The sequence below is a fragment of the Chiloscyllium plagiosum genome, chromosome 3 (assembly GCF_004010195.1).
Source record: "Chiloscyllium plagiosum isolate BGI_BamShark_2017 chromosome 3, ASM401019v2, whole genome shotgun sequence".
In the NCBI taxonomy this organism is placed as follows: Eukaryota; Metazoa; Chordata; class Chondrichthyes; order Orectolobiformes; family Hemiscylliidae; genus Chiloscyllium; species Chiloscyllium plagiosum.
In genome coordinates this window covers 54,205,619-54,232,667 of record NC_057712.1, presented here as the reverse complement: position 1 = coordinate 54,232,667, position 27,049 = coordinate 54,205,619, and the positions used below count along the sequence as shown (strand labels likewise).

The following is a 27,049-nucleotide window of genomic DNA, read 5'->3' as shown; positions in this document are numbered from 1 at the left end:
GTGAAAGGACTGCAGAGTTTGGATCTGATGCGTTGGTTGTGGGATATTTTAGTTCTATCTGTCACTTGCTGTTTATGCCATTTGGCATGTCAGTAGTCCTCTTTGGTAGCTTCACCAGGTTGACACCTCATTTTTAGGTATGCCTGATGCTGCTCCTAGAATGCCCTCCTACACTCTCCATTGAACCAAGGTTGAGCCCTTGGCTTGATGGTAATGGTTGAGTGGGGAAGGTGCCAGGCTATGAAGTTGCAGATTTTGATGGAGTACAGTGCTGCTACTTTTGATGGCCCACAGCACCTCATGGATGCCCAATCTTGAGCTGCTAGATCAGTTCGAAGTCTGTCCTATTTAGCACAGTGGTAGTGCCACACAACATGATGGAGGTGTGAAGCTGGCACTTCGTCTCCACAAGGACAGTGCAGTGGTCGCTTTTACCTATACTTATACAGATGCTTTTTCAGCCGGCAGATTAGTAAAGGTGAGGTCAAGTATATTTTTTCCTCTTGTTGGTTCCTTCACCATCTGCCACGGGACCTACTCTTGGTGGTGGACATTAAAATTCCCCACCCAGAGTACATTTGATGCCTTTGCCACCCTCAGTGCTTCCTCCAAGTGTTGCTCAACATGGAGGAGTACTGCTTCATCAGCCGAAGGAAGATGGTATGTGGTAACCTTAGTTATTCACCCTATCCATGCCCCTCATGATTTTATATACCTTTACATGGTCACTTCCAGGGAAAACAGCCCCAGCTCAAATGCTTCAATCCTGGCAACATCTTTGTAAATCTTTTCTGACCCCTTTCAAGTTTTGCAACATTGTTCCTACAGTAGGGAGATCAGAACTGAATGCAGTATTCCAAATGTGGTCTAACTAATGTCCTGTACATGACCTCTCAATTCCTATACTCAATGCAATGACCAATAAAGACAAGCATACCAAATGCCTTCCTCCGTATCCGGTCCACCTGGCATTCCACTTTCAAGAAACTATGAACCTGCACTCCAAGGTATCTTTGCTAGGCCATTTCAGAAGGCTGATAAGGGTCAACCACATTGCTGTGGATCTGAAGTCACATGTAGGCCACACCAGGTAAGAATGTAGATTTCCTTCCCTAAAGGATATTAGAGAAGCAGAGGGGTTTTCCAACAATTGACAATGGCTTCATGATAGTCTGTTAACTCTTAATTCCAGATTTTTTTTATTGATTTCAAATTCCACCATCTGTTGTGGTGGGAATCAATCCCAGGTTCAAAAATCATTCCAGATTTCTGGATTAATAGTCGAGCGATAATACCACTAGACCATTGCTGCCTCCCTGAGGCGATGTTTCTGTACTTCCACATCTCTTTGTTCAACACACACTCCGTGGCCTTACCATGAATTATATAATCATTGCCCTAGTTTGTTTTACCAAAATGCAACACTTTGCATTTACCTGCATTAAACTCTATCTGCTATTCCTCAGCCCACTGACTCAGTTGATTTAATCTCCTGTTGTACTAGATAACTTCACTGTCTACTTTCACCACCAATTGTGGGGTCATCTGCAAACCTGCTAACCATGCTTCCTGTATTCTCAAGCAAATCTCCCCTGCTTTCATCTATCTTCCTCGTTAACTCCTCAAAAAAAGAATTAATCCAATTTGTGAGACATGATTTCCCATGCACAAAGCCATGCTAATTAGGTATCCCTAACCAGTCCTTGCCTTTCCAAATGCGTGTACATCCTACCTCTCAGAATCCTCTCCAAACATTACCCACGCTTGTGCGAGGCACACTGGTCAGCAGTTTCCTGGCTTTTCCTTCTAACCTTTCTGAAATAATGGCACATTGTTAGCCATCCTCCAGTCTTTCAGCAGCTCACCCATGGCTGTTGTTGATCCAACTATCTGTGCTGTGAACCGTGTAATTTCTTCCCTAGCTTCCTACAATGTCCTGGGATCCACATGATCACTTTAATGCAGAAATGTACTACGACCATCCTACGCCAATGGGATCAACCAGGTCGAAGCATTTTCTGCATTTAATTTACTTTTGTGGAGCAAAGGCGAACTGTTGGTGTATAAATCTAATTTAATTTAGAATTCGCAGTAGTTACCCTAGAGCTTCATGTTAATGTTTTTAGTTTCGATCTAGCTAGAACTGAGAGAGAAACCCTGCGGGAAGCTGGTACTATTGATATCCAACTGCACAGCAGTGCGATGAATCTTTGACTTATTATCTGGGCTGATTGAATAATTTTCTCCATTCTCTCATCATGATCACTGAGCACAAAACAGTGATCACAGACAAAACACACAATGAAAATGAAAACCAAGCTCTCAAAGCGGACAAAAAGCATAGTAGTTTGTTAAACTATAATGTCATCCATTCTGCAAGGGCTTTGCTACTCTAACTTCATACACTTCTGTCCTGTTAATTGAAATATCCTACGATAGGATTTGAGAGTGCAGTGATTTTGACTAGGTCAGCCAGGTGTACTTCATAGAATGAGTTCCCTGCTTGGGGCTGTTAAGCTGGTCCAATTGGGGAGCTCTGACACGAGTGTCAGAGGTTTTGTTCATGCTGAGAGCTGGCTCTGAAGAAGCTGGAACAGTGTTGAGTATTATGTCCATTTAAATAAAGGGTGACTTGGTGATGGAATATCAACCTCTGTGGAGTTATTTGAGAGGGAAAATAATTATTTCAGCAAAATATCATCAGAAGATCAGAAGAGATTAGACTGTTTCTCACTTTATGCAAATTCAAATCTGTTGCAAGATTAACCATAAAATATCTACACTCAAATTTAAAATAAAAACAAATTCCTCACTTAATTTAATTAGAAACTAGAGTCATAGAGATGTACAGCACGGAAACCGACCTTTCAGTCCAACTCGTCCGTGCCAACGAGATATCCCAACCCAATCTCGTCCCACCTGCCAGAACCTGGCTCATGTCCCTCCAAACCCTTCCTATTCATTACCCATCCAGATGCGTTTCAAATGTTGCTATTGTACTGGCCTCCGCCACTTCCTCTGGCAGCTCATTCCATATACGTACCACCCTCTGCGTGAAAAAGTTGCCCCTTAGGTCTCTTTTATATCTTTCCCCTCTCACCCTAAATCTATGCCCTCTAGTTCTGGACTCCCCAATCCCAGGAAAATACCGTGTCTATTTGTCATATCCATGCCCCTTATGATTTTATAAACCTCCTATAAAGTCACCCCTCAACCTCCCAATGCTCCAGGGAAAACAGCCCTAGCCTGTTCGGCCCCTCCCTGTGGCTCAAACCCTCCAACCCTGTAAACCCTCCAATCCTTGTGAATCTTTTCTGAACCCTTTAAAGTTTCACAACAACTTTCTAAAAGGAAGGAGACCAGAATTGCACACAATATTCCAACAGTGGCCGAACCAATGTCCTGTAACAGCCGCAACATGACCTCCCAACTCCTGTACTCCGTACTCTGACCAATAAAGGATTGGTCCTAACTTGTCAAAACCACCAGAATTAAATTTAAGGTGTTTTTGGTTCCTAAGTGTGTAGTTGACATTGGCTAAATTGAAAAGCCTATTGAGTTGGTAAAAACTGCTGCTTGGCCTGCTAATTATATGGCCTTTTGATACAAATGTTTCAATTCGGGTATTCTCTCTGTATTTGCAAACTGTCAAGCTGCTCACGGTCATCCATTTTTAAATGTCTAATCACAGAAAAAGCACATGATCTTTTAAAGCCTCACCTGCCCCCCAAACTCGATCCCCTAACCACCATCATCAAGTGCTTTACTGGTGGTGTTCTGCAAGTGTCGGTGTTGGGACCATAACTTTTCACTTTTCTTTCATCCAGATATTAACATATAAACTGAGGGCATTCCAGCTAAATTTGTAGATGATAGAGATAGATGGAGGGGTGGAGAGGCTGCAGGAAGTTTTAGACGGATTTAGGAGAGTAGGCAAAGAAGTGGTAGATGAAATACAATGTGGGAAAGTATGAGATCATGCATTTTGGCAGGAAGAATAGAGGCATTGACTATTTTCTAAATAGGGAGAAAATTCAGAAATCTGACGTGCAAAGGTACTTGGGAATCCCATTCCAGGTTTCTCGAGGTAAACTTCAGGTTGACTTGGTAGTTAGGAATGCAAATGCAATGTTGGCAGTCATCTTGAGAGGATTAGAATATAAAAGCAGGGATGTACTTCTAAGTCTTTGTAAGGCTCGAGTCAGACCATATTTAGAGTATTGAGCAATTTTGGGCCCCATACATCAGGAAAGATGTATCCACCCTAGAGCGGGTCCAGAGGAGGTTCTTGCAAATGATCCGTGAAATGAAACGCTTAACATTTATGAGGAATGTTTGAGGACTGTGGGACTATAGTCTAAGGAGTTTAGAAGAGTGAGAGAGGATCTGATTGACCCTTTTGGACATTGGGAAGATGTTTCCATTGGCAGGAGAGATGAGGACCCGAGGGTACTGCCTTTGAGCAAAGGAAAGACCTTTTAGAACAGAGGTAAGGAGAAACTTCTTTAGCCAGAGAGTGGTGAATCTGTGGAATTCATTGCCACGGAAGGCTGTGGATGCAAGGTCTCGGTATATTTTAAATAGAGATAGATAAGTTTTTGATTGCCAAGGAGATCAAAGATTATGGGGAGAAAGCAGGAAAATGGGATACAAAATTCCATCAACCATGATGGAATGGCGGAGCAGACTCGATGGGTGAATGGCCCAAGTTCTGCTCATACATTTTGTAGCCTTTACAAACATCAAATTCTAACTTGCTGCCTCCCACTCAACAAGTACCCTACCCAACTTGACAGCACTAACTATATTTGTTTCAATGAGTAGCGTTTGAAATTGCAAAGCCTTATCAAAGCATTCTTTCAATGTTTAAACCATAGACTTCCCAGTCACTTGTAAAATACTTAACAAAGTTTCCAGATTGGCAACTTTTCAATAATTACTAAACTTAAATGGGAAGTGCAATGAGCACCTAAGGTAAACCGTTTACTTGAGTATCCTGTAATTAATAATGATTATCTGCTTCTATGACAACCGCAACTACAAATGACTGTAACTTGTCGATAAGTTTCACTGTATATAATGTTACATATACAAAATTACAAATTTAATGTTTAATTAATGTTAAATTAATATTTAAAATTAATGTTTAATTAGGAAATATTGTCACAAGTATTTCAATATTTAAAACTCAAATGTCAGCATTTGGACAAATTAAATATCTATATTAGTTATTGTACAGTACAGAGGAACCTTGATTATCTGAACGACACGGGTAGGGAGTATTTTGTTCGGATAATCGAATGCTGGACAACACAGTTTAGCCAAGCATTGGGATCATACGATCTTATTTGGATAATCCAAAATTCGGATGATCAAGGTTCTGCTGTATTTTTGAATTTTTTTTAATGGAATCCGAGATTGTTTTGATGAAAGGTCATGTTGAAACATTAACATTGCTTCTCTCCACAGGTCCTTGCCCTGTTGAGTATATTTTCAGTATCTACTATATTTTGTGCTAGAACTCATTTCTTAGATTTAGATTTCTTTTCAAGTTTTATCCTCTGCCACTGGCGAACCGTTCTCATTTAATTTTCATGCTTTACTACTATTTTAGTGGTTTGAGTCTTCCAAAGTTCATGCTGCCGCATTAGTGATTGGTGAAAATTCACAGCATCCAAGTCACTGGAGCTCTGTTCGTTCATTAGACCAGTGGTTGAAAGAACAAGGAATTCCTGCATTAGAGGGTAAGAATATACTCTCTCTCTTTCTCCATTTTGGAATTTGTGAATTTTAAGATAAATTTTGGTCAACTTTTCTGGCTTTATTCATGGGTCAAGAAAATAATATGAAGTATTTGATTAGGAAGGTAGAGGTGGATATTAGAGAAGATACGTGACTTCGGCAATGAACTGTTTCAGTGGGTGGGTGAATTAAAAAAAGGCAGATTAAATTGGACAGAGAAAACTACTTCATTGACAGAACAGACCAAAGATTGGAAACTCTCCCTTTGAGAGGGCCGCACTACCTCAATAGAACATAGAACATTACAGCGCAGTACAGGCCCTTCGGCCCTCAATGTTGCGCCGCCCTGTCATACTAATCTGAAGCCCATCCCACCTACACTATTCCATGTACGTCCATTTGCCTGTCCAAGGACGACTTAAATGCACTTAAACTTGACGAATCTACTACCGATGCAGGCAAAGCATTCCATACCCTTGCTACGCTCTGAGTAAAGAAACTACCTCTGACATCTGTCTTATACCTATCTCCCCTCACTTTAAAGTTGTGTCCCCTCGTGTTTGCTGTCCCCATACTTGGAAAAAGAGGTTGTCAGTATAAAACAATCTCAAAGATATGGGAGAACAGAAAGATCTTGGAAAAAGATCATATGAAAGAACTAAATGTATTGAATACATACCTTACATTGACCATAGCTCCTGGGGAGCCTGATGAGAGTTACAGGCACAGCTAACTGCAGCAAGCAATTTAGCCATGACAGGAAGCCAGTGGGGCCACTCCAAAGCTGAGGCATGAATTCAGAAGACTGCTGTCAATGATATGATGCTTCTATAGTGAGCCTGGCAAGGAAATTTTATTGGGGGTTGACCACAAAAACAGCATTACAAAAATATGCAAAATGTAGGTCTAGTACTGAAAGCTGAATCGAAAATTGGATAATAGGGTGAAAATTTGCTAAACGTCGGGACATGTCTGCTTGGTAAACATTTCATTTTTTTTTCATTGTATGTTATAATGTGGATTTTGTTGGCTGGGATGGAAAATATGGTGGTGAGCTGCTTTGATCATGCGTTTCAGATGGTAGATGGTCCACATTGATGCTACTGTGTGTCAATAGTGAGTAGAGTGGATGTTTGTGGATTATTTCTAGACTCTGAACTGCCTGTAGTCACAATGTTTTATGGATTGTCCAATTCATTTTCTGGTCAGTGGTAACCTCAGGGATGTTGTAATTGGCAAACATCCGTCACATCCAGTCTTATGACGGAGGGAGGCTATTGGTGAAGCAGCTGAAAGCAGTTGGGCCGAGAATACTACCTTGAGGAATTCCTGTAGCAGTGTCCTGGAGCTGAGATGGTTGACTTCCAAATACTACAACCGTTCCTTTGTTATGTATGACTTCAACCAGAGGAGAGCTTTCCCCATGTTCCCATTTTGCTTTACTAGTGCTCCTTGATGCAATACTCTGTCAAATGATGCTGGATGTCAAGGGCAGTTGCGCTCCAAGTACCAAGAGTTCAGCTCTTTCGTCCAGGCATAGCTATAGTGAAGTCAGTGGTAGAGCAACCCTGATAGAATCATACTGAGTGTTTTTGGTTCTGTATATTTTGTATTTCAACTATACAGTTCCAGTCAGCAGAGATTTACACGTTACTTAATGCTGTGCAAATACTGCTTGGTAACACTGTCAAGTACAGTTAGCTGATGTTCATGAGTAGACTGATAAGATGATTTGAATTTGGCCATTTGTGCTTGGGACAAATCTGGACAATTTTCTCAATTTCCCTAACTGTGTTTAGCGAGGGATGCAACATATTCTGGAGCCCAAGCCTTTAGTATTATTGCTGGAATATTGTCAGGGCTCATTGCTGCTGTAATATCAAGAAATGGCTGATGACACTGTATATTATGTGGAGTGAATTGCATTGGCTGAAGACTAATATTTATATTGGATCAACAATTCAGATCTTTTGAATTAGAGTAGTGCTGGAAAAGCACAGTAGTTCAGGCAGCATCCGAGGAGCAGGAAAATCGACGTTTTGGGCAAAAGCCCTTCATCAGGAATACAGGTTTTTACCTCATTCAGATCTTTTGTCTGAAGAATCTTACAAATGTTTCAGCATTGTTTTTTGCACTGAAGTACTGGGTTCCCGCAGCATTATTTGTGAAGCACCGCCTCTTCCTCCTCCTGTTGGGTTTACTTGTTCATCACTGGATGTGGCAGGGTTGTAAAGCTTAGATATGATCTGTTAGTTCTGGGAATACTTCGCTTATCGTTTACAGCTACCTCTGCTATTGGCATGCTGTTAATACTGTGATCACGGTACTGTAGAAACCATCATCACCATCCCCAAGTCTGTTCTGTCTAACTGACAGATCAGACTTTACCAGCTTGACACTTCAGTTTTGGGTATGCTTGATATTGTTCCGAGAATGCCCCCCTCATTTTTGTTTAAGCAGGGTTGGTCTCCCAACTTGGTGGTGTTGTTTAAGATGCCAGGCTGTGAGGGTCCAGATTGTGGTGAAATAGAATTATGTTGTTGCTGATGGATAACAGAGGTTCATAAATGCCTACTTTTTGTTACTAGATCTGTTCTATATCTGTCCTCAACCATTTAGCACAATAGTAGTGCCACATGCTATTGACAATACTCCCTATCTTGTTAAGACGGGACTTTGGAGTGACCACTGCAGTCATTAGGGAGACAATCAGCACAGACATGGCCAGCCACATCTGTGATCAGGAACTGGGGACGATGCAGTGCATGTAATCAGGAGGTTTCCTTGTCCTCATTTGACCTGATGCTATGTGATTTCATGGAGTGTGTCTGAACTGGACTTTGGGATGATGATGACGATGGTTTTTGTAATCCTGTGAGTGTAACTGCAAGGTTATTGCTTTTATTCAATTGTGCAAAAAAACGCTCCCAGTTTTGGAAGGAGGAATTTGATGTTGACAGACCTAATTTTCCTTTTGTCTTTTTCTGGTGCCTAGGTTGATGCTAAGTAGTCGATTTAATTTCATTGTGTAGACTTGCTAGCCTGTTTGGCCATGTCAGATGGCAGTAAACAGTCAACACGTTCCTGAGAGTCTGGAATCACATGAAGACCCAATGTGTAAGAAAGGCCGTAATCTTTGCCTGAAGGAATTTTTTTTGGTTCTGTATATTTTGTATTTCAACTATACAGTTCCAGTCAGCAGAAATTTACACGTTACTTTTTCAGTTGGGTTACAGATTTTATAAGCTGCTGAATACCACTAATACAAGCACAACATGGAATATTGTGATCTGCTTTGCACTTTTTCCAATGCATATTGATCGATCCAGCAACTCTTCGCTTTTTTTTTTGTTAAACAGTCAGATTATATTTTGAGGTCAGTAGCAAGTTAGCAGTAAACCATTTGTAGCTGAGTAGTTTAAATATTTTTAATCAAATCTGTTGAGAGTTGATTATAACGTTATGGCAGATGAAACTTGAACCCAGACCTCCTGGCTTGGAGTTAGGGTTACCATCGGTGCACCAGAAAAACCCTTACGTAGATTCATTCACTTTGCTGTATGGCTAGAACCAATAAAATCTATGTTACAGGTCAAATCAGAGAGCTTTTTTGTTCTGGTAGCAACCTTTGATGTAGCTTTGACAGCTTTATTACTTGATTAACATGGTTTGCTATCCGTTTCTCAACCTTTGAACTCGAGCAGTTGTGTTTCTAAATCAGCTGGATTCAGGCACTCATTACCTAAGATAGTACTTTGATTCATGCTCTTGTAAAATCTCTGCTATCAAATTAAATCTTCAACTTGCTCTATTTCTGTTCAACCTTTTACAGTCTTTATCTCCTGGGCCTTCAGATAAGTTGCTTGTTTTAAAAGGGAGTACAGGGCAGGGCTTATAGTGACTATCTATTGTTCTGTCTTTTAAATACAGCTCAATATTTAAATTTTTTTTGTTTGAGTAACCAAGCTATACAGTTGTATATGCTGTGAATGTTATGCTGAGGGTAGGGAAAATTAGAACATAAATCATCTTTTCATTACACTGACAAGCTCCCTACATCTATATTTATTTCAGAAGATTGCAATAAAAAAATTAACTTGGCAAACTGGTTGTGTTTTATGAGCTGATTTTTATTTTTGTAGAACTTCTGGAAAAGTAAAATACTCATTCAAAATACGTACTCTTTAATAAAAATGTTGACTTTTGCATTATTTCCTTAGAGTCGATTACAAATGCCTTCTCGCTAGCACAGTCTCCCTAAGATGTTTTCTGAAATAGTATTATTTTCTGAAAACTGATTTAGGTGTGGATACCAGAAGCCTAACAAAGAAGATTCGAGAAAAAGGCACACTGCTGGGAAAGCTGGTCATAGATGGGACAGACAAGAACAGTCTTCCTTTTGATGACCCAAATAAAAGACATTTGGTGAAGGAAGTTTCCATTAAGGTAAAAACAAACAATCGGAAGTGCAAAAAGATCATTCAAGGTTTGTACGTACTGAATTCTCCCAGACCTACTCATTCCAGCTAATTTGATATTGTATCCAATTTCATCTTGATTGCTTTAAGCATTTGTGGCAACAAATTTATATAATCTTTAACACAGAAAATAGAATCAAAGTGTTTCACACAAATGGGTAGATTAGATTAGATTAGATTTCTTAGTGTGGAAACAGGCCCTTCGGCTCAACAAGTCCACACCGACCCACCGAAGCGCACCCACCCAGACCCATTTCCCTACATTTACTCCTGCACCTAACACTACGGGCAATTTAGCATGGCCAATTCACCTAATCTGCACATTTTTTGGATAGGCTGAAAAATGGCAGACGGAGTTCAATTTGGATAAATGTGCAGTATTTAATTTTGGTAAAGTGAACAGGTTTATACAATTAAAGGTAGGGCCTTGGTAATGTTGTAGAACAGAGGGACCTAGGGGTTCAGGGTACATAATTCTTTGCAGTTTGTGTCACACATGGGGTGGCTAAGAAGGCGTTTGGTATGCTTGTTGCCTTCATTGCTCTATCCTTTGAGTATAGGAGTTAGGAAGTTAGGTTGAGATTGCACGGGACATTAAGGCCTTTCCTGGAGTACTGTCTCCAGTTTTGGTCACCCAGTTGTAAGAAGGATATTATTAATCTAGAGAGGGTTCAGAAGAGAAATTACCAGGATGTTGCTAGGTATGGAAGGTTTGAGTTATAAGGATAGGCTGGGACTTTTTTCATGTGAGTGTAGGAGGTTGAGCGGTGACCTTTGAAAGGGGTTTATTAAAATCATAACGGGTGTATATACACAAGGTTATTGGTAGGTGTCTTTTTGCCGAGGATGGGGGATTTCAAGACCAGGGAACATCATCTTAAGATGAGAGGAGAGTGATGTAAAAAAAGGCAAAAAAGTCTTGAACAGATTGATATTAAGAAAATGGATATACTGGAAATTTTGCGAAGTATCAACATACATAAATCCCCAGGGCCGGACCAGACATGTCCAAGGTTACTATGGGAAGTATGGATTGAGATTGCTGCACCTCTAGCAATGATTTTTGCATCCTCGTTCTCCACGGGAGTAGTACCGGATAATTGGAGGGAGGTGAATGTTGTTCCTGGGTTCAAGAAGGGGAATAGGGAAATCCCTGGGAATTAAAGACCAGTCAGTCTTGCATCTATGGTAAGCAAGATACAGGAAAAGATTCTGAGAGAGAGGATTTATGACTATTTGGAAAAACAGTTTGATTAAAAATTATGCTTCACAAGCCTTCTTTTGAGGATGTCATGAGACAATTTGATGAAGGTTGAGCAGTGGATGCGATGTATATGGATTTCAGTAGGGCATTTGATAAGGTTCCCCACAGTCGGCTCATTCAGAAAGTTAGGAGGTGTGGGATACAGGGAAAGTTTGACTGTCTGAATACAGAATTGGCTGGCCGAAAGAAGGTAGCAAAAGGTAGTGGATGAAAAGTATTCCGTCTGGAAGTTGGTGACTAGTGGTGTCCTGCAAGAATACTTTCTTGTGCCTTTGCTCTTTGTATTTTTTTATAAATGACTTGGATGAGGAAGTGGAAGGGTGGGTTAGTGAGTTAGAAGGTCATTGATGTTGTAGATAATGTCAAGGGCTGTTACAGGCTACAACACGACATTGATAGGATGCAGAGCTGGGCTGAGAAATGGCGGATTAATAGCCTTAACAAATAACAGCCTTAACAGTGTTAAGGTTGATAAATGTCAACAATTTCTGTTGTTAAAGCTCTGACCAGAGCTTCCACAGAATTTGGAGCTAGTTCAAATTATCAAAATTTAAAACTATTAGAGAATTGTTTGTCAACCCTGCTTATTATCAATGAGCTTGGTCTATATTATACCTGATTCACAAATTTAAAAAAAATTTCAACAAGTCAATAGTTGTAACATGAAGTTACATTATTCTATTGAGGCTGGTTACAAAAAGCTTTATATTACTGTATATTTTCACATTTTAGAATTCAACAGTTATTAATTAACTTTGTATAATGTGATCAACATTGAGTGTCAGATAAAAAGCATGAAAGGCAAAACTTTGATCTACAATTAAAATTGTCAGAGAAATGTGGAAACTAGGAGCAGGAGAAGGTCTTTAGGCCCTTTTGAGTCATCTTCACCATTCCGTATGATCATGCTGATCCTCACTGCTATAGTCAGACAAAATGGAAAGAGACCTTCAGTTCAACTTGTCCACATTGGCTATTAGCTGTGTTTGTTTGCCCCATATCCCTGTAAATCTTTCCTATTCATGTACCTGTCCAAATGTATCTTAAATGTACCTGCATCTACCATTCTTTGAAGAACTCAAAGTTTAAGTGATTTCCTTTTGAGAAAACTATGTTCTATCAGATCACCTTTCACCTACCCAATTGCCCTGTTATAACATCTTTAATAATATCTTCTAACAGTTTCTTTACGTCAGATGTGAAGCTAATTGATGTGTAGTTTCCGGCTTTCTGCCCTTTTTAGAGTAAATGAGTTACAGAGCTGTTTTCCAGTCCGATGGATTCTCCCTGAATCTAATTGATTTTAATTTTCCAAAACCCATGCAACTGACTTAATTCTTAATGAATACTGTGCATCGGTATTCACCAAGGAGAGGGACATGATGGGTGTTGCGGTTAGGGATAGATGTTTGATTACACCAGATCAGGTTGGCATAAGGAGGGATTCTAAAAAACATTAAATTGGATAAGTCCCTAGGTCTGAATGAGATCTATTCCAGCTTACTGAGGGAAGCGAGAGAGGAAATAAATATCTTTGCAGCATCCTTGAATATAGATGAGGTCCCGGAGGACTGGAGAATTGCTAACGTTGCCCCCTTGTTTAAGAAGGGTTGCAAGGATAATCCGGGTAATTATAGACTGGTGAGCCTGACGTAGTGGTAGGGAAGCTGCTGGTGAAGATACTGAGGGATGGGATCTATTTACATTTGGGTGAAAATGGGCTTATCTGTGATAGGCAACATGGTTTTGTACAGGGAAGGTTATGTCTTGCCAACATAATAGAATTCTTTTGAAGAAGCAAGTTGTTGGAGGGAATCCTGAGGGACAGGATGTACATGTATTTGGAAAGGCAAGGACTGATTAAGGATAGTCAACACTGCTTTATGCGTGGGAAATCATGTCTCACAAACTTGATTGAGTTTTTTGAGGAAATAATGAAGAGGATTGATGAAGGCAGAGCGGTAGATGTGATCTACATGGGCTTCAGTAAGGCGTTTGGTAAGGTTCCCCATGGGAGACTGGTTAGCAAGGTTAGATCGCATGGAGTACAGGGAGAACTAGCCATTTGGATACAGAACTGGCTCAAAAGTAGAAGACAGAGGGTGGTGGTGGAGGGTTGTTTTTCAGATTGGATGTCTGTGACCAGTGGAGTGCCACAAGGATCGGTGCTGGGTCCTCTACTTTTTGTCATTTACATAAATAATTTGGATGCGAGCATAAGAAGTACAGTTAGTAAGTTTGCAGATGACACCAAAATTAGAGGTGTAGTGAACAACGAAGAAGGTTACCTCAGATTATAACAGGATCTTGATCAGATGGGCCAATAGTTTAATTTAGATAAATGCGAGGTGCTGTATTTTGGAAAGCAAATCTTGGCAGGACTTGTACACTGAATGGTAAGGTCCTAAGAAGTGTTGCTGAACAAAGAGACCTTGGAGTGCAGGTTCATAGCTCCTTGAAAGTGGAGTCGCTGGTAGATAGGATAGTGAAGAAGGCGTTTGGTATGCTTTCCTTTATTGGTCAGAGTATTGAGTACAGGGTTTGGGAGGTCATGTTGCGGCTGTACAGGACATTGGTTAGGCCACTGTTGGAATATTGTATGCAATTCTGGTCTCCTTCCTATCAGAAAGATGTTGTGAAACTTGAAAGGGTTCAGAAAAGATTTACAAGGATGTTGCCAGGGTTGGACGATTTGAGCTATAGGGAGAGGCTGAACAGGCTGGGGCTGTTTTTCCTGGAGTGTCGGAGGCTGAGAGGTGACCTTTATAGAGAGATTTATGAAATCATGAAGGGCATGGATAGGAGAAATAGACAAGGTCTTTTTCCTGGAGTTGGGGAGTCCAGAATTGGCGTGCGTAGGTTTACGGTGAGAGGTGAAAGATATAAAAGAGACCTAAAAAGCAACTTTTTCACGCAGAGGGTGGTACGTGTGTGGAATGGACTGCCAGAGGAAGTACAATTGCAACATTTAAAAGACATCTGGATTGGTACATGAATAGGAAGGGTTTGGAGGGACATGGGCTGGGTTCTGGTGGGTAGGACTAGATTGGGTTGGGATATCTGGTCAGCATGGACATGTTGGGCCGAAGGGTCTGTTTCTGTGCTGTACATCTCAATGACTCTATAAGTGGCAAATTTGATTGAAGGAAGGGCTGTAGATGTCATATACATGGACTTCAGTAAGGCATTTGGTAAGATTCCCTCTGGTAGACTGACGGATAAAGTGAAATTGCATGGGGTCCAGGGTGTATTAGCTAGATGGATAGAGAACTAGTTGGGCAGCAATAGTTGTGGAAGAGAGTTTCTTAAAATGGACAGCTGTGATCATTGGTATTCCGTGTTAGGACCACTGTTTGTGATGCACCTAAATGATCAGCAGGTGGTCATTTAGGTGGTCTGATGAGCAAGTTTGCAGATGACACAAAGATTGGTGGAGTGGCAGATAGTGAAGGGGACTGTCGGAGAGTGCAGCAGAATATAGACTGGAGAGATGGGCAGAGAAATGGCAGATGAAGTTCAGTCCGGGCAAATGTGAGGTGATGCATTTTGGAAGATCCAAATCAAGAGCGAATTATGCAGTAAATGGAAAAGCCCTGGGGAAAATTGATTTTATAGAGAGATCTGGGTGTTCAGGTCCATTTTACTCTGAATGTGACAGCACAAGTCAAGAGCATGGTCAAGAAGGCATATGGCATGCTCCCCTTCATTGGATGGGATGTTGAGTTGGATACTTCGTACAGTTCTGATTACCACATAACCAGAAGGATGTGAATGTTTTGGAGAGGGTGCAGAGGAGGTTCACCAAGATGTTGTCTGGTATGGAGGGTGTTAGCTATGAAGAGAAGTTGAGTAGATTAGGATAATTTTTATTGGAAATACAGGGGTTGAAGGGGTATCTGATTGAGGTCTACAAAATCATGAGGGGGAAATGACAGGGTGGATGGCAAGAAGTATTATTCCCAGAGTGGGTTCTCAATTACAAGGCATCACAAGTTCATGGTGAGAGGGGTAAAGTTTAGGAGAGCTATGCGTGGAAAGCTCTTTATGCAGAGGGTAAAGGGTTCCTGCACTGTATTGCTAGTGTACGTGGTAGAAGCGGGCATGATAGCTTTATTTGAGATGTATCTAGTCAGACATATGACTGGGAGCAGGGAGCAGAAAGATACAGTTCCTTTGAAAATAGGCGACAGGTTTAGGTAGAGGATCTGAATTAGCGCAGGCTTGGAGGGTGGAAGGGCCTGTTTCTGTGCTGTAATTTTCTTTGTCTTTAACTCAATAGCTACTTCTTTTAACAACTTAGAATGAAGTCCATTGGGATGCAAGGACTTGTGAACATGCAGTGCTAACAAGTTACTGAGTACTGCTTCCCTGATAATTATAATTTTCTTGAGTTCCTGCCTCCCTGTCCATTCCTGATTTACAGCTATTTCTGGGGTGTTATTTGTATCCTCCAATGAAGACTGATTTTAATTAAAAAATCTGTTCATTTTGCTGCCATCTCTTTTATATTCCATTACTAATTCTCCCAGGCTAATTTTCTTCCAGACCTGCCCTTACTTTAATTCTCTTTAAATCTCTGAATAAACTATCTTTTAATATTTTTCGCTAATTTTCTCTTTATGCTCTTATCTTTACCTCCTTATTAATCTTTCAGAAATATTTTGCTCTTCTATTCTGTCCAACCTTCTGATCTGCCACCTACCTTTTACAGAATTTGTTTTTTAGTTTAATATTGTCTTTGACTTTTGGAATGTATCTCTTCTGCACTTTCTAGAATATTCCCTTAAGTGTCTGTCACTGCAACGCTATTGACTGACTGGTTTGCGATACAGTGACACCAACAGCATGGGTTCAACTTCGGTACTGGCTGAGGTTACTATGAAGATCCTGCCAACTCAACTTCATTCCTCACCTGAGGCACAGTGACCCTTCCGTTAAATTCACCACCAATCGTTTTCTGATGAGCAAGCAGTCCATGGCCTTCTGGGACAATGGCATTTTTTTCTTGCAATATGTTTGAGGTTCTGCTTCTTATTTTGGTGCTTGGTTCCTCATCCTGGCTATACATCACCTCTTTCCTTGCTTTGTTTACATTATTGGTGGCTACGTGGACCACAACAACTGGATCCTCCCCTCTCAGTGCAAGCTCTTCTCCAACCCTTACCACATATCATGAGCTCTGACATTGGGGAGATGACACAGCCAACTGGACTCACTTTTTGCTGCAGAGAAAAACATCAGTCTCCCAATTGTGCTGTTGCCTACTGCCACTACATTCCTTTTGCGTCCTTCTCTTAAAGCTTGAAGTACCTTGATTGACCTTTACCTTAACCCAAAATTATCAGTTCACTTTTGCCATTTCTGCTTTAAGAACATGAGAAATAGGCTATCTGACCCATTTGGGCTTGCTGTGCCATCCAATAAGATCATAGTTGATCTTTGTTTGGGCTCAGTTCCACATACGTGCCCACTCATCATAACTCTTAATTCCCTTTCTGTTCAAAGATCTATTTTTACCCTGCTGAATGTTTTTAGGGCAGCCTTAACTGCTTCATTGGGGAGGGAATTCCACAGTTTCAGAACCCTTTGGTGAAGAAGTTTCTCCTTAAATCTGCACTCCCTTATTTTGAGGATATGCCCCTACTTCTAGTTTCACCCACTCGTGGAAACAACTCTCCTGGTTTTACCTATTCATTCATATGTTTCTATAAGATTCCCCCATTATTCTTCTAAATTCCAAGTTTACTCAATCTCTCCTCATAAGCCAATCCTCAATTCTAGAATCAACCTAATGAACCTCCTCTGCACTCCCTCCAGAGCCAATACATCTTTCAGGAAGGAGACCAAAACTGTACACAATACTCCTGGTGTGGTCTCACCAGCACTCTATACAGTTGCAGCATAATCTTCCTGTTTTTAAACTCCATCTCTGTCGGACAATAGAGGACAATATTTTAGTTAAGGACAATATTCTATTTGCCACCTTAATTACCTGCTGCATTTGCAAAACAACATTGACATTCATGCGCAAGGACACCCAGGTCCCTGTGCATAGCAGCATGGTGCAATTTTTCACCATTTAAATAATCCATTTTGCTGACATCACATTATATTTCTGCTTTCTCCCCACTCCCCTCTACGCCTCTAATATCTAATTTGTATTTTTTTTAACATATAGTCTGTGATTTGGCATCTACGGTCTTCTGTAGTATAGAATTCCCTTCATGTGAAGGATGTTTCCTCCTCTGAGTCCTAACAGCCTACCCTGTGTCCTGAGGCTGTGATCTGTGGTTCTAGACCTCCCAATCAGGAGAAACATCCTCCCTACATCTAGTCTATCCAGCCATATTAAAATTTTATGTTTCAATCAAATTCCGTTTCATCCTTGTAAATTTTAGTGAATCCAGACACGTGAACCAGTCTCTCCTCTTAGGTGGTCTTGTTGTCCTTGGTATCAGTGCAGTGAACCTCCACTTCTCTCTATGGCAAGTATATCCTTTCTTTTGTAGTGAGACTGTAATTGCTTTCAGGAATCCAGGTATTGCTTCCCCCAAGGCCCTGTATAATGGCAGTAAGGTATTTTTACTTACGAATGCCAATCCTCTCACAATGAAGTCCAATATACCATTTGGCTTCCTAGCTGTTTGCTGCTTCTGCCTGCATACTGCCATTAACTGGTGTAAGATTCCTTTGTACATTTACAGGATGATATTCTGCCATCCTGTTTTGCATAATAAAGTTATAACTACATTTAGCTACATTGTACTGTATCTGCCATGTGTTTGCCCCATTCATCTTAATTTGCCTTGAAACCTCCTTGCATCCTCCTTACAACTCCATCCCATCCAGTTTTATGCCATCAGCGCAATTGGAAAGTTTGCAGGTCATTTATATATATTCTTATTAGCTGTAGGCCAGCCACTGATCCTTGTATTTTCCCACTGCCTGCTACCAGGAAAAAGTTCCATTTATTCACATTTTTCCTGTCTGCCAGCCAATTCTAACTCAATGCCAGTAAGAAAGAGTGAATGCTGTTCTGAACTGAGAGATTAGAAGCACCTGTGTATATGACTAGATAGCAGTCCCAGACTGTACTGGAAAATTGAAAATATGGCTGTGAAATGGATACCTGAGTTAGTTGCTGTTTTGACAATAATTCAAATTTAACCAGTCAGTTTAAATTATGCTCTGGAATACTAAAACTCAATTGAGTTTGAATTTATCGTTTTGTTAACATCGAACCAATGAGACAGTCCAATGTTAAGAAATAAAAATGTGGACATTGTGAAAATTGCAGAGAGAACAACTGCCATCGAGAGGGACTCCAGAAATTAGAAAACACTTCATTAAAAGGTACCTTCTCATATGAAACATACTCTCAGTAAAAAGAAAGATGACCTAGAGAGATCTTCAGCTGGAAGAAGAAAGGCACTGAAGAAGACAGCGGTTGTGTGGTTTTTGAAATTCAGTTGATGTAATTTTATTAAATGTCTTATTGGAACAGCATATTATAGAATTGGAGGCAGGTAATGAGCAGTTAAGAGAAAAGGAGTTGTGAATAGTTGTTTAATGTTCACTTTTAGAGTTAAAGAATAAAATTGAAGTTATTTTCTTTAGTGTAATTTGGGAGTTCTTGGTCACTCATATTTTAATTGGTTACGAAGCAAGGTGAGTTTTTCTGGATGTTTGGTTTAATTAACAAAGGGATTTGTCTCTTGTAACAAAGTGCTACAATTCATCTTTACATTATAGGATTCCTGTCATCATTAGTATTTCTATCCACCTGAATTGTATTTAAGGGCAGTGTTTGGCTTACTGCTGATGGTAAAATCTTTCAGTGCTGCTGATGCTACAGCATTGATGCCAGCAAAAGCTCGCCTTCACAATATTAAAACATCAGTATTTGTGTGTGTAATATGTATCCTATCCTATTTAACTGTTCCACATGTCTTATTCAACCCCTCACAGTTGCAAAGTTGCTGCGCAGTGGTTTTATTTACATGCAGCTATGAAACTAAATTCCCCCCACACGCTTTGTCTAATGGCTTATTGTGATTTCATAAATTTTAGAACATAGAACATAGAAGAATACAGCGCAGTACAGGCCCTTTGGCCCTCGATGTTGCGCCGATCCAAGCCCACCTAACCTATACTAACCCACTATCCTCCATATATCTATCCAATGCCCGCTTAAATGCCCATAAAGAGGGAGAGTCCACCACTGCTACTGGCAGGGCATTCCATGAACTTACGACTCGCTGACTGAAGAACCTACCCCTAACTTCAGTCCAATATCTACCCCCCTTAATTTAAAGCTATGCCCCCTTGTAATACCCGACTCCATACGCGGGAAAAGGTTCACACTGTCAACCCTATCTAACCCCCTAATCATCTTGTACACCTCAATCAAGTCACCCCTAAAACTTCTTTTCTCTAATGAAAACAGCCCCAAGTGTCTCAGTCTTTCCTCATACGATCTTCCTTCCACACCAGGCAACATTCTGGTAAACCTCCTCTGCACCCGTTCCAGTGCCTCCACATCCTTCCTATAGTATGGCAACCAAAACTGCACACAATATTCCAGATGCGGCCGCACCAGAGTCTTATACAACTGCATCATGACCTCAGGACTCCGGAACTCAATTCCTCTAACAATAAAAGCCAGTACGCCATATGCCTTCCTCACCGCACTATTTACCTGGGTGGCAACTTTCAGAGATCTGTGTACATGGACACCAAGATCCCTCTGCTCATCCACACTACCAAGTATCCGACCATTAGCCCAGTACCCCATCTTTTTGTTATTCTTCCCAAAGTGAATCACCTCACACTTAGCTACATTGAATTCCATTTGCCACCTTTCTGCCCAGCTCTGCAGCTTCTCTATATCCTGCTGTCATCTAATGTCTTGCATTTCTGCTCCATAAGTTACAAAGATGATCTGTTTTATTATTAGGGACCCAAAGTGTACAATCCCTCTGGAGATGTGAAAATTATGGCAGTGGACTGTGGGATGAAGTACAACCAGATCAGAAGCCTCTGTATGAGAGGTGCTTCTGTCATTGTAGTACCATGGGATTATCCTTTTAGTAATGAAGGTGAGCAGAAATATATTTAAGGTATTACATGTTTCAAGCCACTACAGAAAAGTTGAATCAATTGGACTGCAACAGTTTGAGATGAAGGTTCAAGACTACTTTGTTTTGTTTTGGAGGGAAGTTAGGAATGGGCCACAGCTGGTGGCCCGACCTGACATCCACAAATCAAGAAAGATTTTTTTTTTAAATGTTAGAATTATTGACATTGCAAAACTATATTAAGTACTGTATCAGAAATATCGTTGTAATCCTTCTAAGCACTTAATGCTGAACAGAATATTAGGCCTTTCTACACTATTTCTGCTTATGCCTTCCTCCCTAATTGGCCAGTGCGACACAACCCTAAACTGCATTACTTTACCTAGCATGAAAGGTTAAGAAATGTTGGAGGCCTGTGCGATATGCACTGCAATAATTGTACTGCATTCCAAAATCTTCCATCTACTCACCTGTCTATGTTGATACACCATGGTTTATGTTATGGCTTTAGCCATAGGGCAAAGACTCTTGATAAAACTGGAATAGAATAAAGTACAGAATTGAGATGTGCCAGGAAGTAGTCATTTATATAGTGTTATGGCATGATCTCGTAAAGCCTTTTTTAAAAAAAAATTGGCAAAAAGCACCTTCATTTCTCAAGCGGTACTAAACCTTTGGAAAGGGGAGGTTGTTATGGTTTGTTTGTTTTTGTTTGTAAGCAAATTTAGATGGTAAATGCTGGTATTGGATTTCACATGCAATTTTTGAAGATCTGTTATGTCATCAATTAGAAACTTTTGAAATGTATATTGTAGTTACTAAATGCACGTGTTTTGTTTTTACTCTGTGAGGACTGTCAGTTTTGCTTTACTCTTGCAAGATTAAAGCCACACCAAGATAATAGCTATAAAAAAGTAGACTGGAGAATTTAAGCCACCTCCTAAAATTGAAAATTAAGTTCCTTGGTATCAATGAAGTTTTAGTGAAGTTCTGGGAAAGAATCTGTTAATTATTTGAAATTCCTTCTAAAGATTATTAATCTGTGTTTTACAGAGTTTGATGGGTTATTTCTAAGTAATGGACCGGGAGATCCTGAATTTTGTCAACTAACAATAAGCAATCTCCGAAAGGTTGTTTGTGAAGAGAAGCCAAAACCATTATTTGGAATTTGTTTGGGTCACCAGATTCTTTCATTAGCAATTGGAGCTAAGACATATAAAATGAAGTAAGTGTTTATTTTGTTTGTTGAAAAGTGTGGTGCTGGAAAAGCGCAGCAGACCAGGCAGCATCCGAGGAGCAGGTGAATCGATGCTTCAGGCATAAACCCTTCTTCATTTTGTTTGGACTTGCATTTTTTTGTTTTTTGTTTTGTGGCAGGAACTTTTTTGTAAAGATTACAGAGTGACTTAGTTGGAGAATACAAAATTTCCTTTTGCAGTTGGAACATAAGTGCCTAGAATTAATTATTATTAAGTTGAGCTAGCTGATAGTAACATATAAAATAGAACCAAGAATGAGGCCATGTGGTTCTTTGAGCTTTTCTGCCATTCACCTAGATCATAGCTGTCCTGGAATGTCCTGACAAGGTTTTTGGGTAATCCAAGATGGAGGGCGTGAAAAATTGTGGCTGTAAGAGCTGTTCCCTTTGTTTTTTTGCAGTATTTTCAGTGTTGGAGCTGATTTCCTCAAATGTTAGGAGCTGTAGTTACTGTTTTATAAACTGTCGCATTGTTTTAGAACTTTAGGGAGGAAAGAGATCAAAACAACAGCACTTTAAAAAAGGAGGAAGGTAGAAGTGAAACAAATGGAGAAGTAAACCTGCACAGCTGTGTGACCGAGCAGCAAACCTGCGCAACTGTCTGCCTCTGCCTCTGCCTCTGCCGTTTAGTTTAAAGTATCTCTGGATATCTGAGTTAATTCTACAACATTTAACAGGCATCTGGACACTTGTATGAATAGGAAGGGTTTTGAGGGATATGGACCAAATGCTGGTAAATGGGACTAGATTAAACTAGGATATAGAGTTGGCATGGACGAGTTTGACCAAAGAGTCATTTTCCATGCTGTACAACTCTATGACATTACCTATTTATCTCTGTCTTGAAGCTCATCTTAACTGAGTATCCACAGCTGTCTAGCTAGAGAATTCCAAAGATTCATTAACCAATGAAAAATTCCTCATCTCGTTCTTTTGGACCTCAGACCCAGTGACTCCAGTCTTTCCCAGATACAAGTCTAATGAATGTTTTTATTGTATTCGGTCTATCATAATTATATCCTTTCTCGGGAAGGAGGGCAAAACTGTACACTGTACTCCAGATATGATCTCAAAAAGGTGCTACATAATTGCAAAAAGACTTCTTTATTGAATCATCTTGGATCATACCATTTGTCTTCCTAGCAGCAAGTTACCTGTCAGTGACGAATGAATAAAGACACTGGGGTTCCTTTGCACACACTTTCCAAACTCTCACCATTTAAGAAATACCCTGCATTTCAGTTTTATATTACAGAAATGTATAACTTCAGGTTTCTTTTTCATATTAAATTCTATTTGCCATGTTCTTACTCACTTAGCCTATCTAAGTCCTCTTGAATCCTCTTTGCATCCTCCTCACTATATGCATTCCCACTTGGTTTTATGTCATGAGGGAATTTAGAAACTTTACATTTGGTCTGCACCCAAATCATTGGGAGATGTTGAGTAGCTGCAGCCTAAGCACTGATCCACGTGATACCCTACTGGTCACACTCTACTAACCTGAAAATGATCCATTTGTTCCTAATGTGCTTTTGTGCAATAACCAACTCTCAATCCATGCCAGAATATTACTTCCAGTCCCAATTTTATTAACAATCTCCTATATGGGAACTCATCAAACACCTTCTGAAAATACAAATACAATGCATTCTTCCTTATTTATTCTGCTGGTTATATCCTCAAAATCCAGCATGGTGAGCAACGTGATTTGATTTGATTAAATCCATGTTACTTCTGCACAATCCTACCATTGGTTTCTTGGTGTCCAGTTGTTTTTGTAAAAAAGAACTCCCTTTCTTGAATAGTGAAGTTACATGTGTGACCTTTTAATTTGTAGAAGATTGAAAGATTGCTACCAACACATTCACCACCTCAACACCCTGAGACATGGAACTTCTGGACTTCGTGATCTATCAAATTTAAGAGCCAATAATTTCTTTATTACATGGTTTTTGCTCTTACTATCTTCTTTCAATTCCTCTTTCTCATTGGTTCCTTGGTTCTGTAGTATTCTGGAAAGTTTATTTGTATTTTCTTCCGTTGAGTTAGATACCTAGTTCTTTGACATGAACTTCGAAATGGAGCAAACATTGAGGAGGATAAAATGACTTCAAGAGGGATTAGTGTAATGACACATGTCATTAACACACACAGGAATTAGGAGTTTATACCCGATATAGAGGAAAAGAGCTGAGGCAATATAGACCTAGTGCTGTTTAGTTTCTCTGTTAGTTCCTTGCACTTTAATAGACATTCTGTTACTTCTGCCTGTACTGCAAGTTCATTTGTCATCTTTGCTAATCTTTCCCTTTTCTACTTAGCCTACCTTCTTTTTCTGTTTCCTCTTCCTTTATAAGATTATTGACCCTCCTTTTCCAGGAGTCTTAACATCTCCCAATCATCAGACTTGCGAGCAACTGTTGAACCACTTCCTTTGGTCTAATGTAGTTGAACTTGTAACCATGATTTAACCTTACCTGCTAGATTTTGTGCTTCAATGAAATGTAAATTCGAAAACAAAGTTTCTCTACTGCAGTAACTGTGCAGGAGGTAAACTATGCCTGCATCTGACTCTAATCTCCTTTTAGACTGCCTGAAAACTTTTAATCTCTGGGTTTTCAAAACTAAAATCATATTTGATTATCCTGAACTTAAAACAAATAAAACACTGGCTATCATTGTTTACACTTCCTATGATTAACCAGTACAATTTAAACAATCTTCCACTAACACTGCAGCAGTTTCCTGCTCCCTGTCACACAACTAGCTTCCATTGCTTTTTTTTTTAAACAGATCAGAAATCCACTCCATTGCTGTTTTAAAATCCAGGTTCAATGATATTAACATCAGAAAGCTTTTATTTAATCATACCACAACACTTCCAACTTAATGTGAATTACTATTGTGTTAGAAAGGTGAAGTTGCCATTATCCTACTGAACTGTAGGCTGCTCTCTCATTGGATAAGGTCCACTGGTGGGGGTTTAGCCTGAGGGTCACCAAGCCTCCAGCTAAGGGAGAGATTGAGAAGGAGAGTCTTTTATGGTAATCTCAGCCAATATGGAAATTGAAATCACACTGTTGGTGTCACTCTGCATTGTAAACCAACTGCCCAGCCAATTGAACTGACTTCTAGCTTAGCCTGTTGATATCTCAATTTGAACTACAGGAACCTCCGTAGTACAGAGGAACTTGGGCAGGGATCCCATTCTTAACCAGCTTTTGGTGCTGTGTGTAGGTATTGAGTGAGGACAGGATCGATATTGTACACTTGCCACAGTAAGATTGCTGAATCGAGATGTTGAGGCTGAAACTACAGAAACTGAGGAAGTTCTGAGAGCTATCATTGCTGGTGAAAGTGCCTCCTAATTTAAGAGTTTGAAAATAAAGAGGAGCCAAGTGATGAGTGAAACAAGAGCAGAAATTTATGGAGAAACTAAGCAGGTCTGGCAGCAAGTGTGGAGAGAAATCAGTTAATAGAGTCATAGATATATACAGCACGGAAACAGACCCTTCGGTCCAACTTGTCCGTGCCGACCAGATATTACAACCCAATCTAGTCCTACCTGCCAGAACCCGACCCATATCCTTCCAAACCCTTCCTATTCATATACCTATCCAGATGCATTTCAAATGTTGCAATTGTACTAGCCTCCACCACTTCCTCTAGCAATCAGTTCACTGGTCTATAGTTCCCTTGCTTGTCCTTACCACCTTTCTTAAACAGTGGCACCACGTTAGCCAACCTCCAGTCATCCAGCACCTCACCTGTGACTATCGATGATACAAATATCTCAGTAAGGGGTCCAGCAATTACTTTCCCAGCTTCCCACAGAGTTCTAGGGTACACCTGATCAGGTCCTGGGGATTTATTCACTTTTATGCGTTCCAAGATATCCAGCACTTCCTCCTCTGTAATATGGATATTTTTCAAGATGTCACTATCTATTTCCCTACATTCTACATCTTCCATGTCCTTCTCCACGGTAAACACTGATGCAAAATACTCGGTTAGTATCTGCCCCATCTCCTGTGGCTCCATACAAAGATTAGAATAGATTAGATTAGATTACTTACAGTGTGGAAACAGGCCCTTCGGCCCAACAAGTCCACACCGACCCGCCGAAGCGCAACCCACCCATTCCCCTACATTTACCCCTTTACCTAACACTACGGGCAATTTAGCGTGGCCAATTCACCTGACCAGCACATCTTTGGACTGTGGGAGGAAACCGGAGCACCCGGAGGAAACCCATGCAGACACGGGGAGAACGTGCAAACTCCACACAGTCAGTCGTCTGAGTCGGGAATTGAACCCGGATCTCTGGCGCTGTGAGGCAGCAGTGCTAACCACTGTGCCACCGTGCCGCTGCCTTGATCTTTGAGGGGCCCTATTCTCTTCCTAGTTACCCTTTTGTCCTTAATGTATTTGTAAAAACCCTTTGGATTATCCTTAACCCTATTTGCCAAAGTTATCTCATGTCCCCTTTTTGCTCTGCTGATTTCCCTCTTCAGTATACTTCTACTGCCTAAGGATTCATTCGGTCTACCTGATGTATGCTTCCATCTTTTTTTTTAAACCAAATTCTCAATCTCTTTAGTCGTCCAGTATTCCCGACACCTACCAGACTTTCCTTTCACCCTAACAGGACTATATTGTCTCTGGACTCTCGTTATCTCATTTCTGAAGGCTTTTCATTTTCCAGATAACCGCAATCTGCTTAGAAATTTGTTTACCTGCGAACATCTGAGTTTTTGAAAGTTCTTGCCTCATACCATCAAAATTAGCCTTTCTCCAATTTAGAACTTCAACTTTTAGACCTGGTCTTTCCTTTTCCATCACTATTTTAAAACAAATAGAATTATGGTCACCTACCCTGCCTTATTTCCCCAAATTTTGCACCTTCTGTGGTAGGTACATCCACATTGAATCAGAAAATTTTCTTGTACGCACTTAACAAATTCCTCTCCATCTAAACCCTTAACACAATGGCAGACCCAGTCTATGTTTGGAAAGTTAAAATCCCCTACCATAACCACCCTATTATTCTGACAGATAGAACAAAGAACATAGAAGAATACAGCGCAGTACAGGCCCTTCGGCCCTCGATGTTGCGCCGATCCAAGCCCACCTAACCTACACTAGCCCACTATCCTCCATATGCCTATTCAATGCCCGCTTAAATGCCCATAATGAGGGAGAGTCCACCACTGCTACTGGCAGGGCA

The 27,049-nt window shown here is 40.4% G+C and overlaps 1 protein-coding gene across 2 annotated transcripts in view; it reads left to right on the top strand.

The window, feature by feature from the left end:
* cad (carbamoyl-phosphate synthetase 2, aspartate transcarbamylase, and dihydroorotase) overlaps window positions 1-27,049 on the top strand; it is a 174,802-nt gene that overhangs the window by 32,385 nt on the left and 115,368 nt on the right. For both annotated transcript variants that reach the window (XM_043682214.1, XM_043682207.1), the window contains exons 3-6: window positions 5,615-5,744; window positions 10,046-10,188; window positions 20,441-20,582; window positions 21,615-21,786. In XM_043682214.1, coding sequence (XP_043538149.1) covers window positions 5,615-5,744; window positions 10,046-10,188; window positions 20,441-20,582; window positions 21,615-21,786 — 587 coding nt within the window. The remainder of the gene's footprint in view (window positions 1-5,614; window positions 5,745-10,045; window positions 10,189-20,440; window positions 20,583-21,614; window positions 21,787-27,049) is intronic.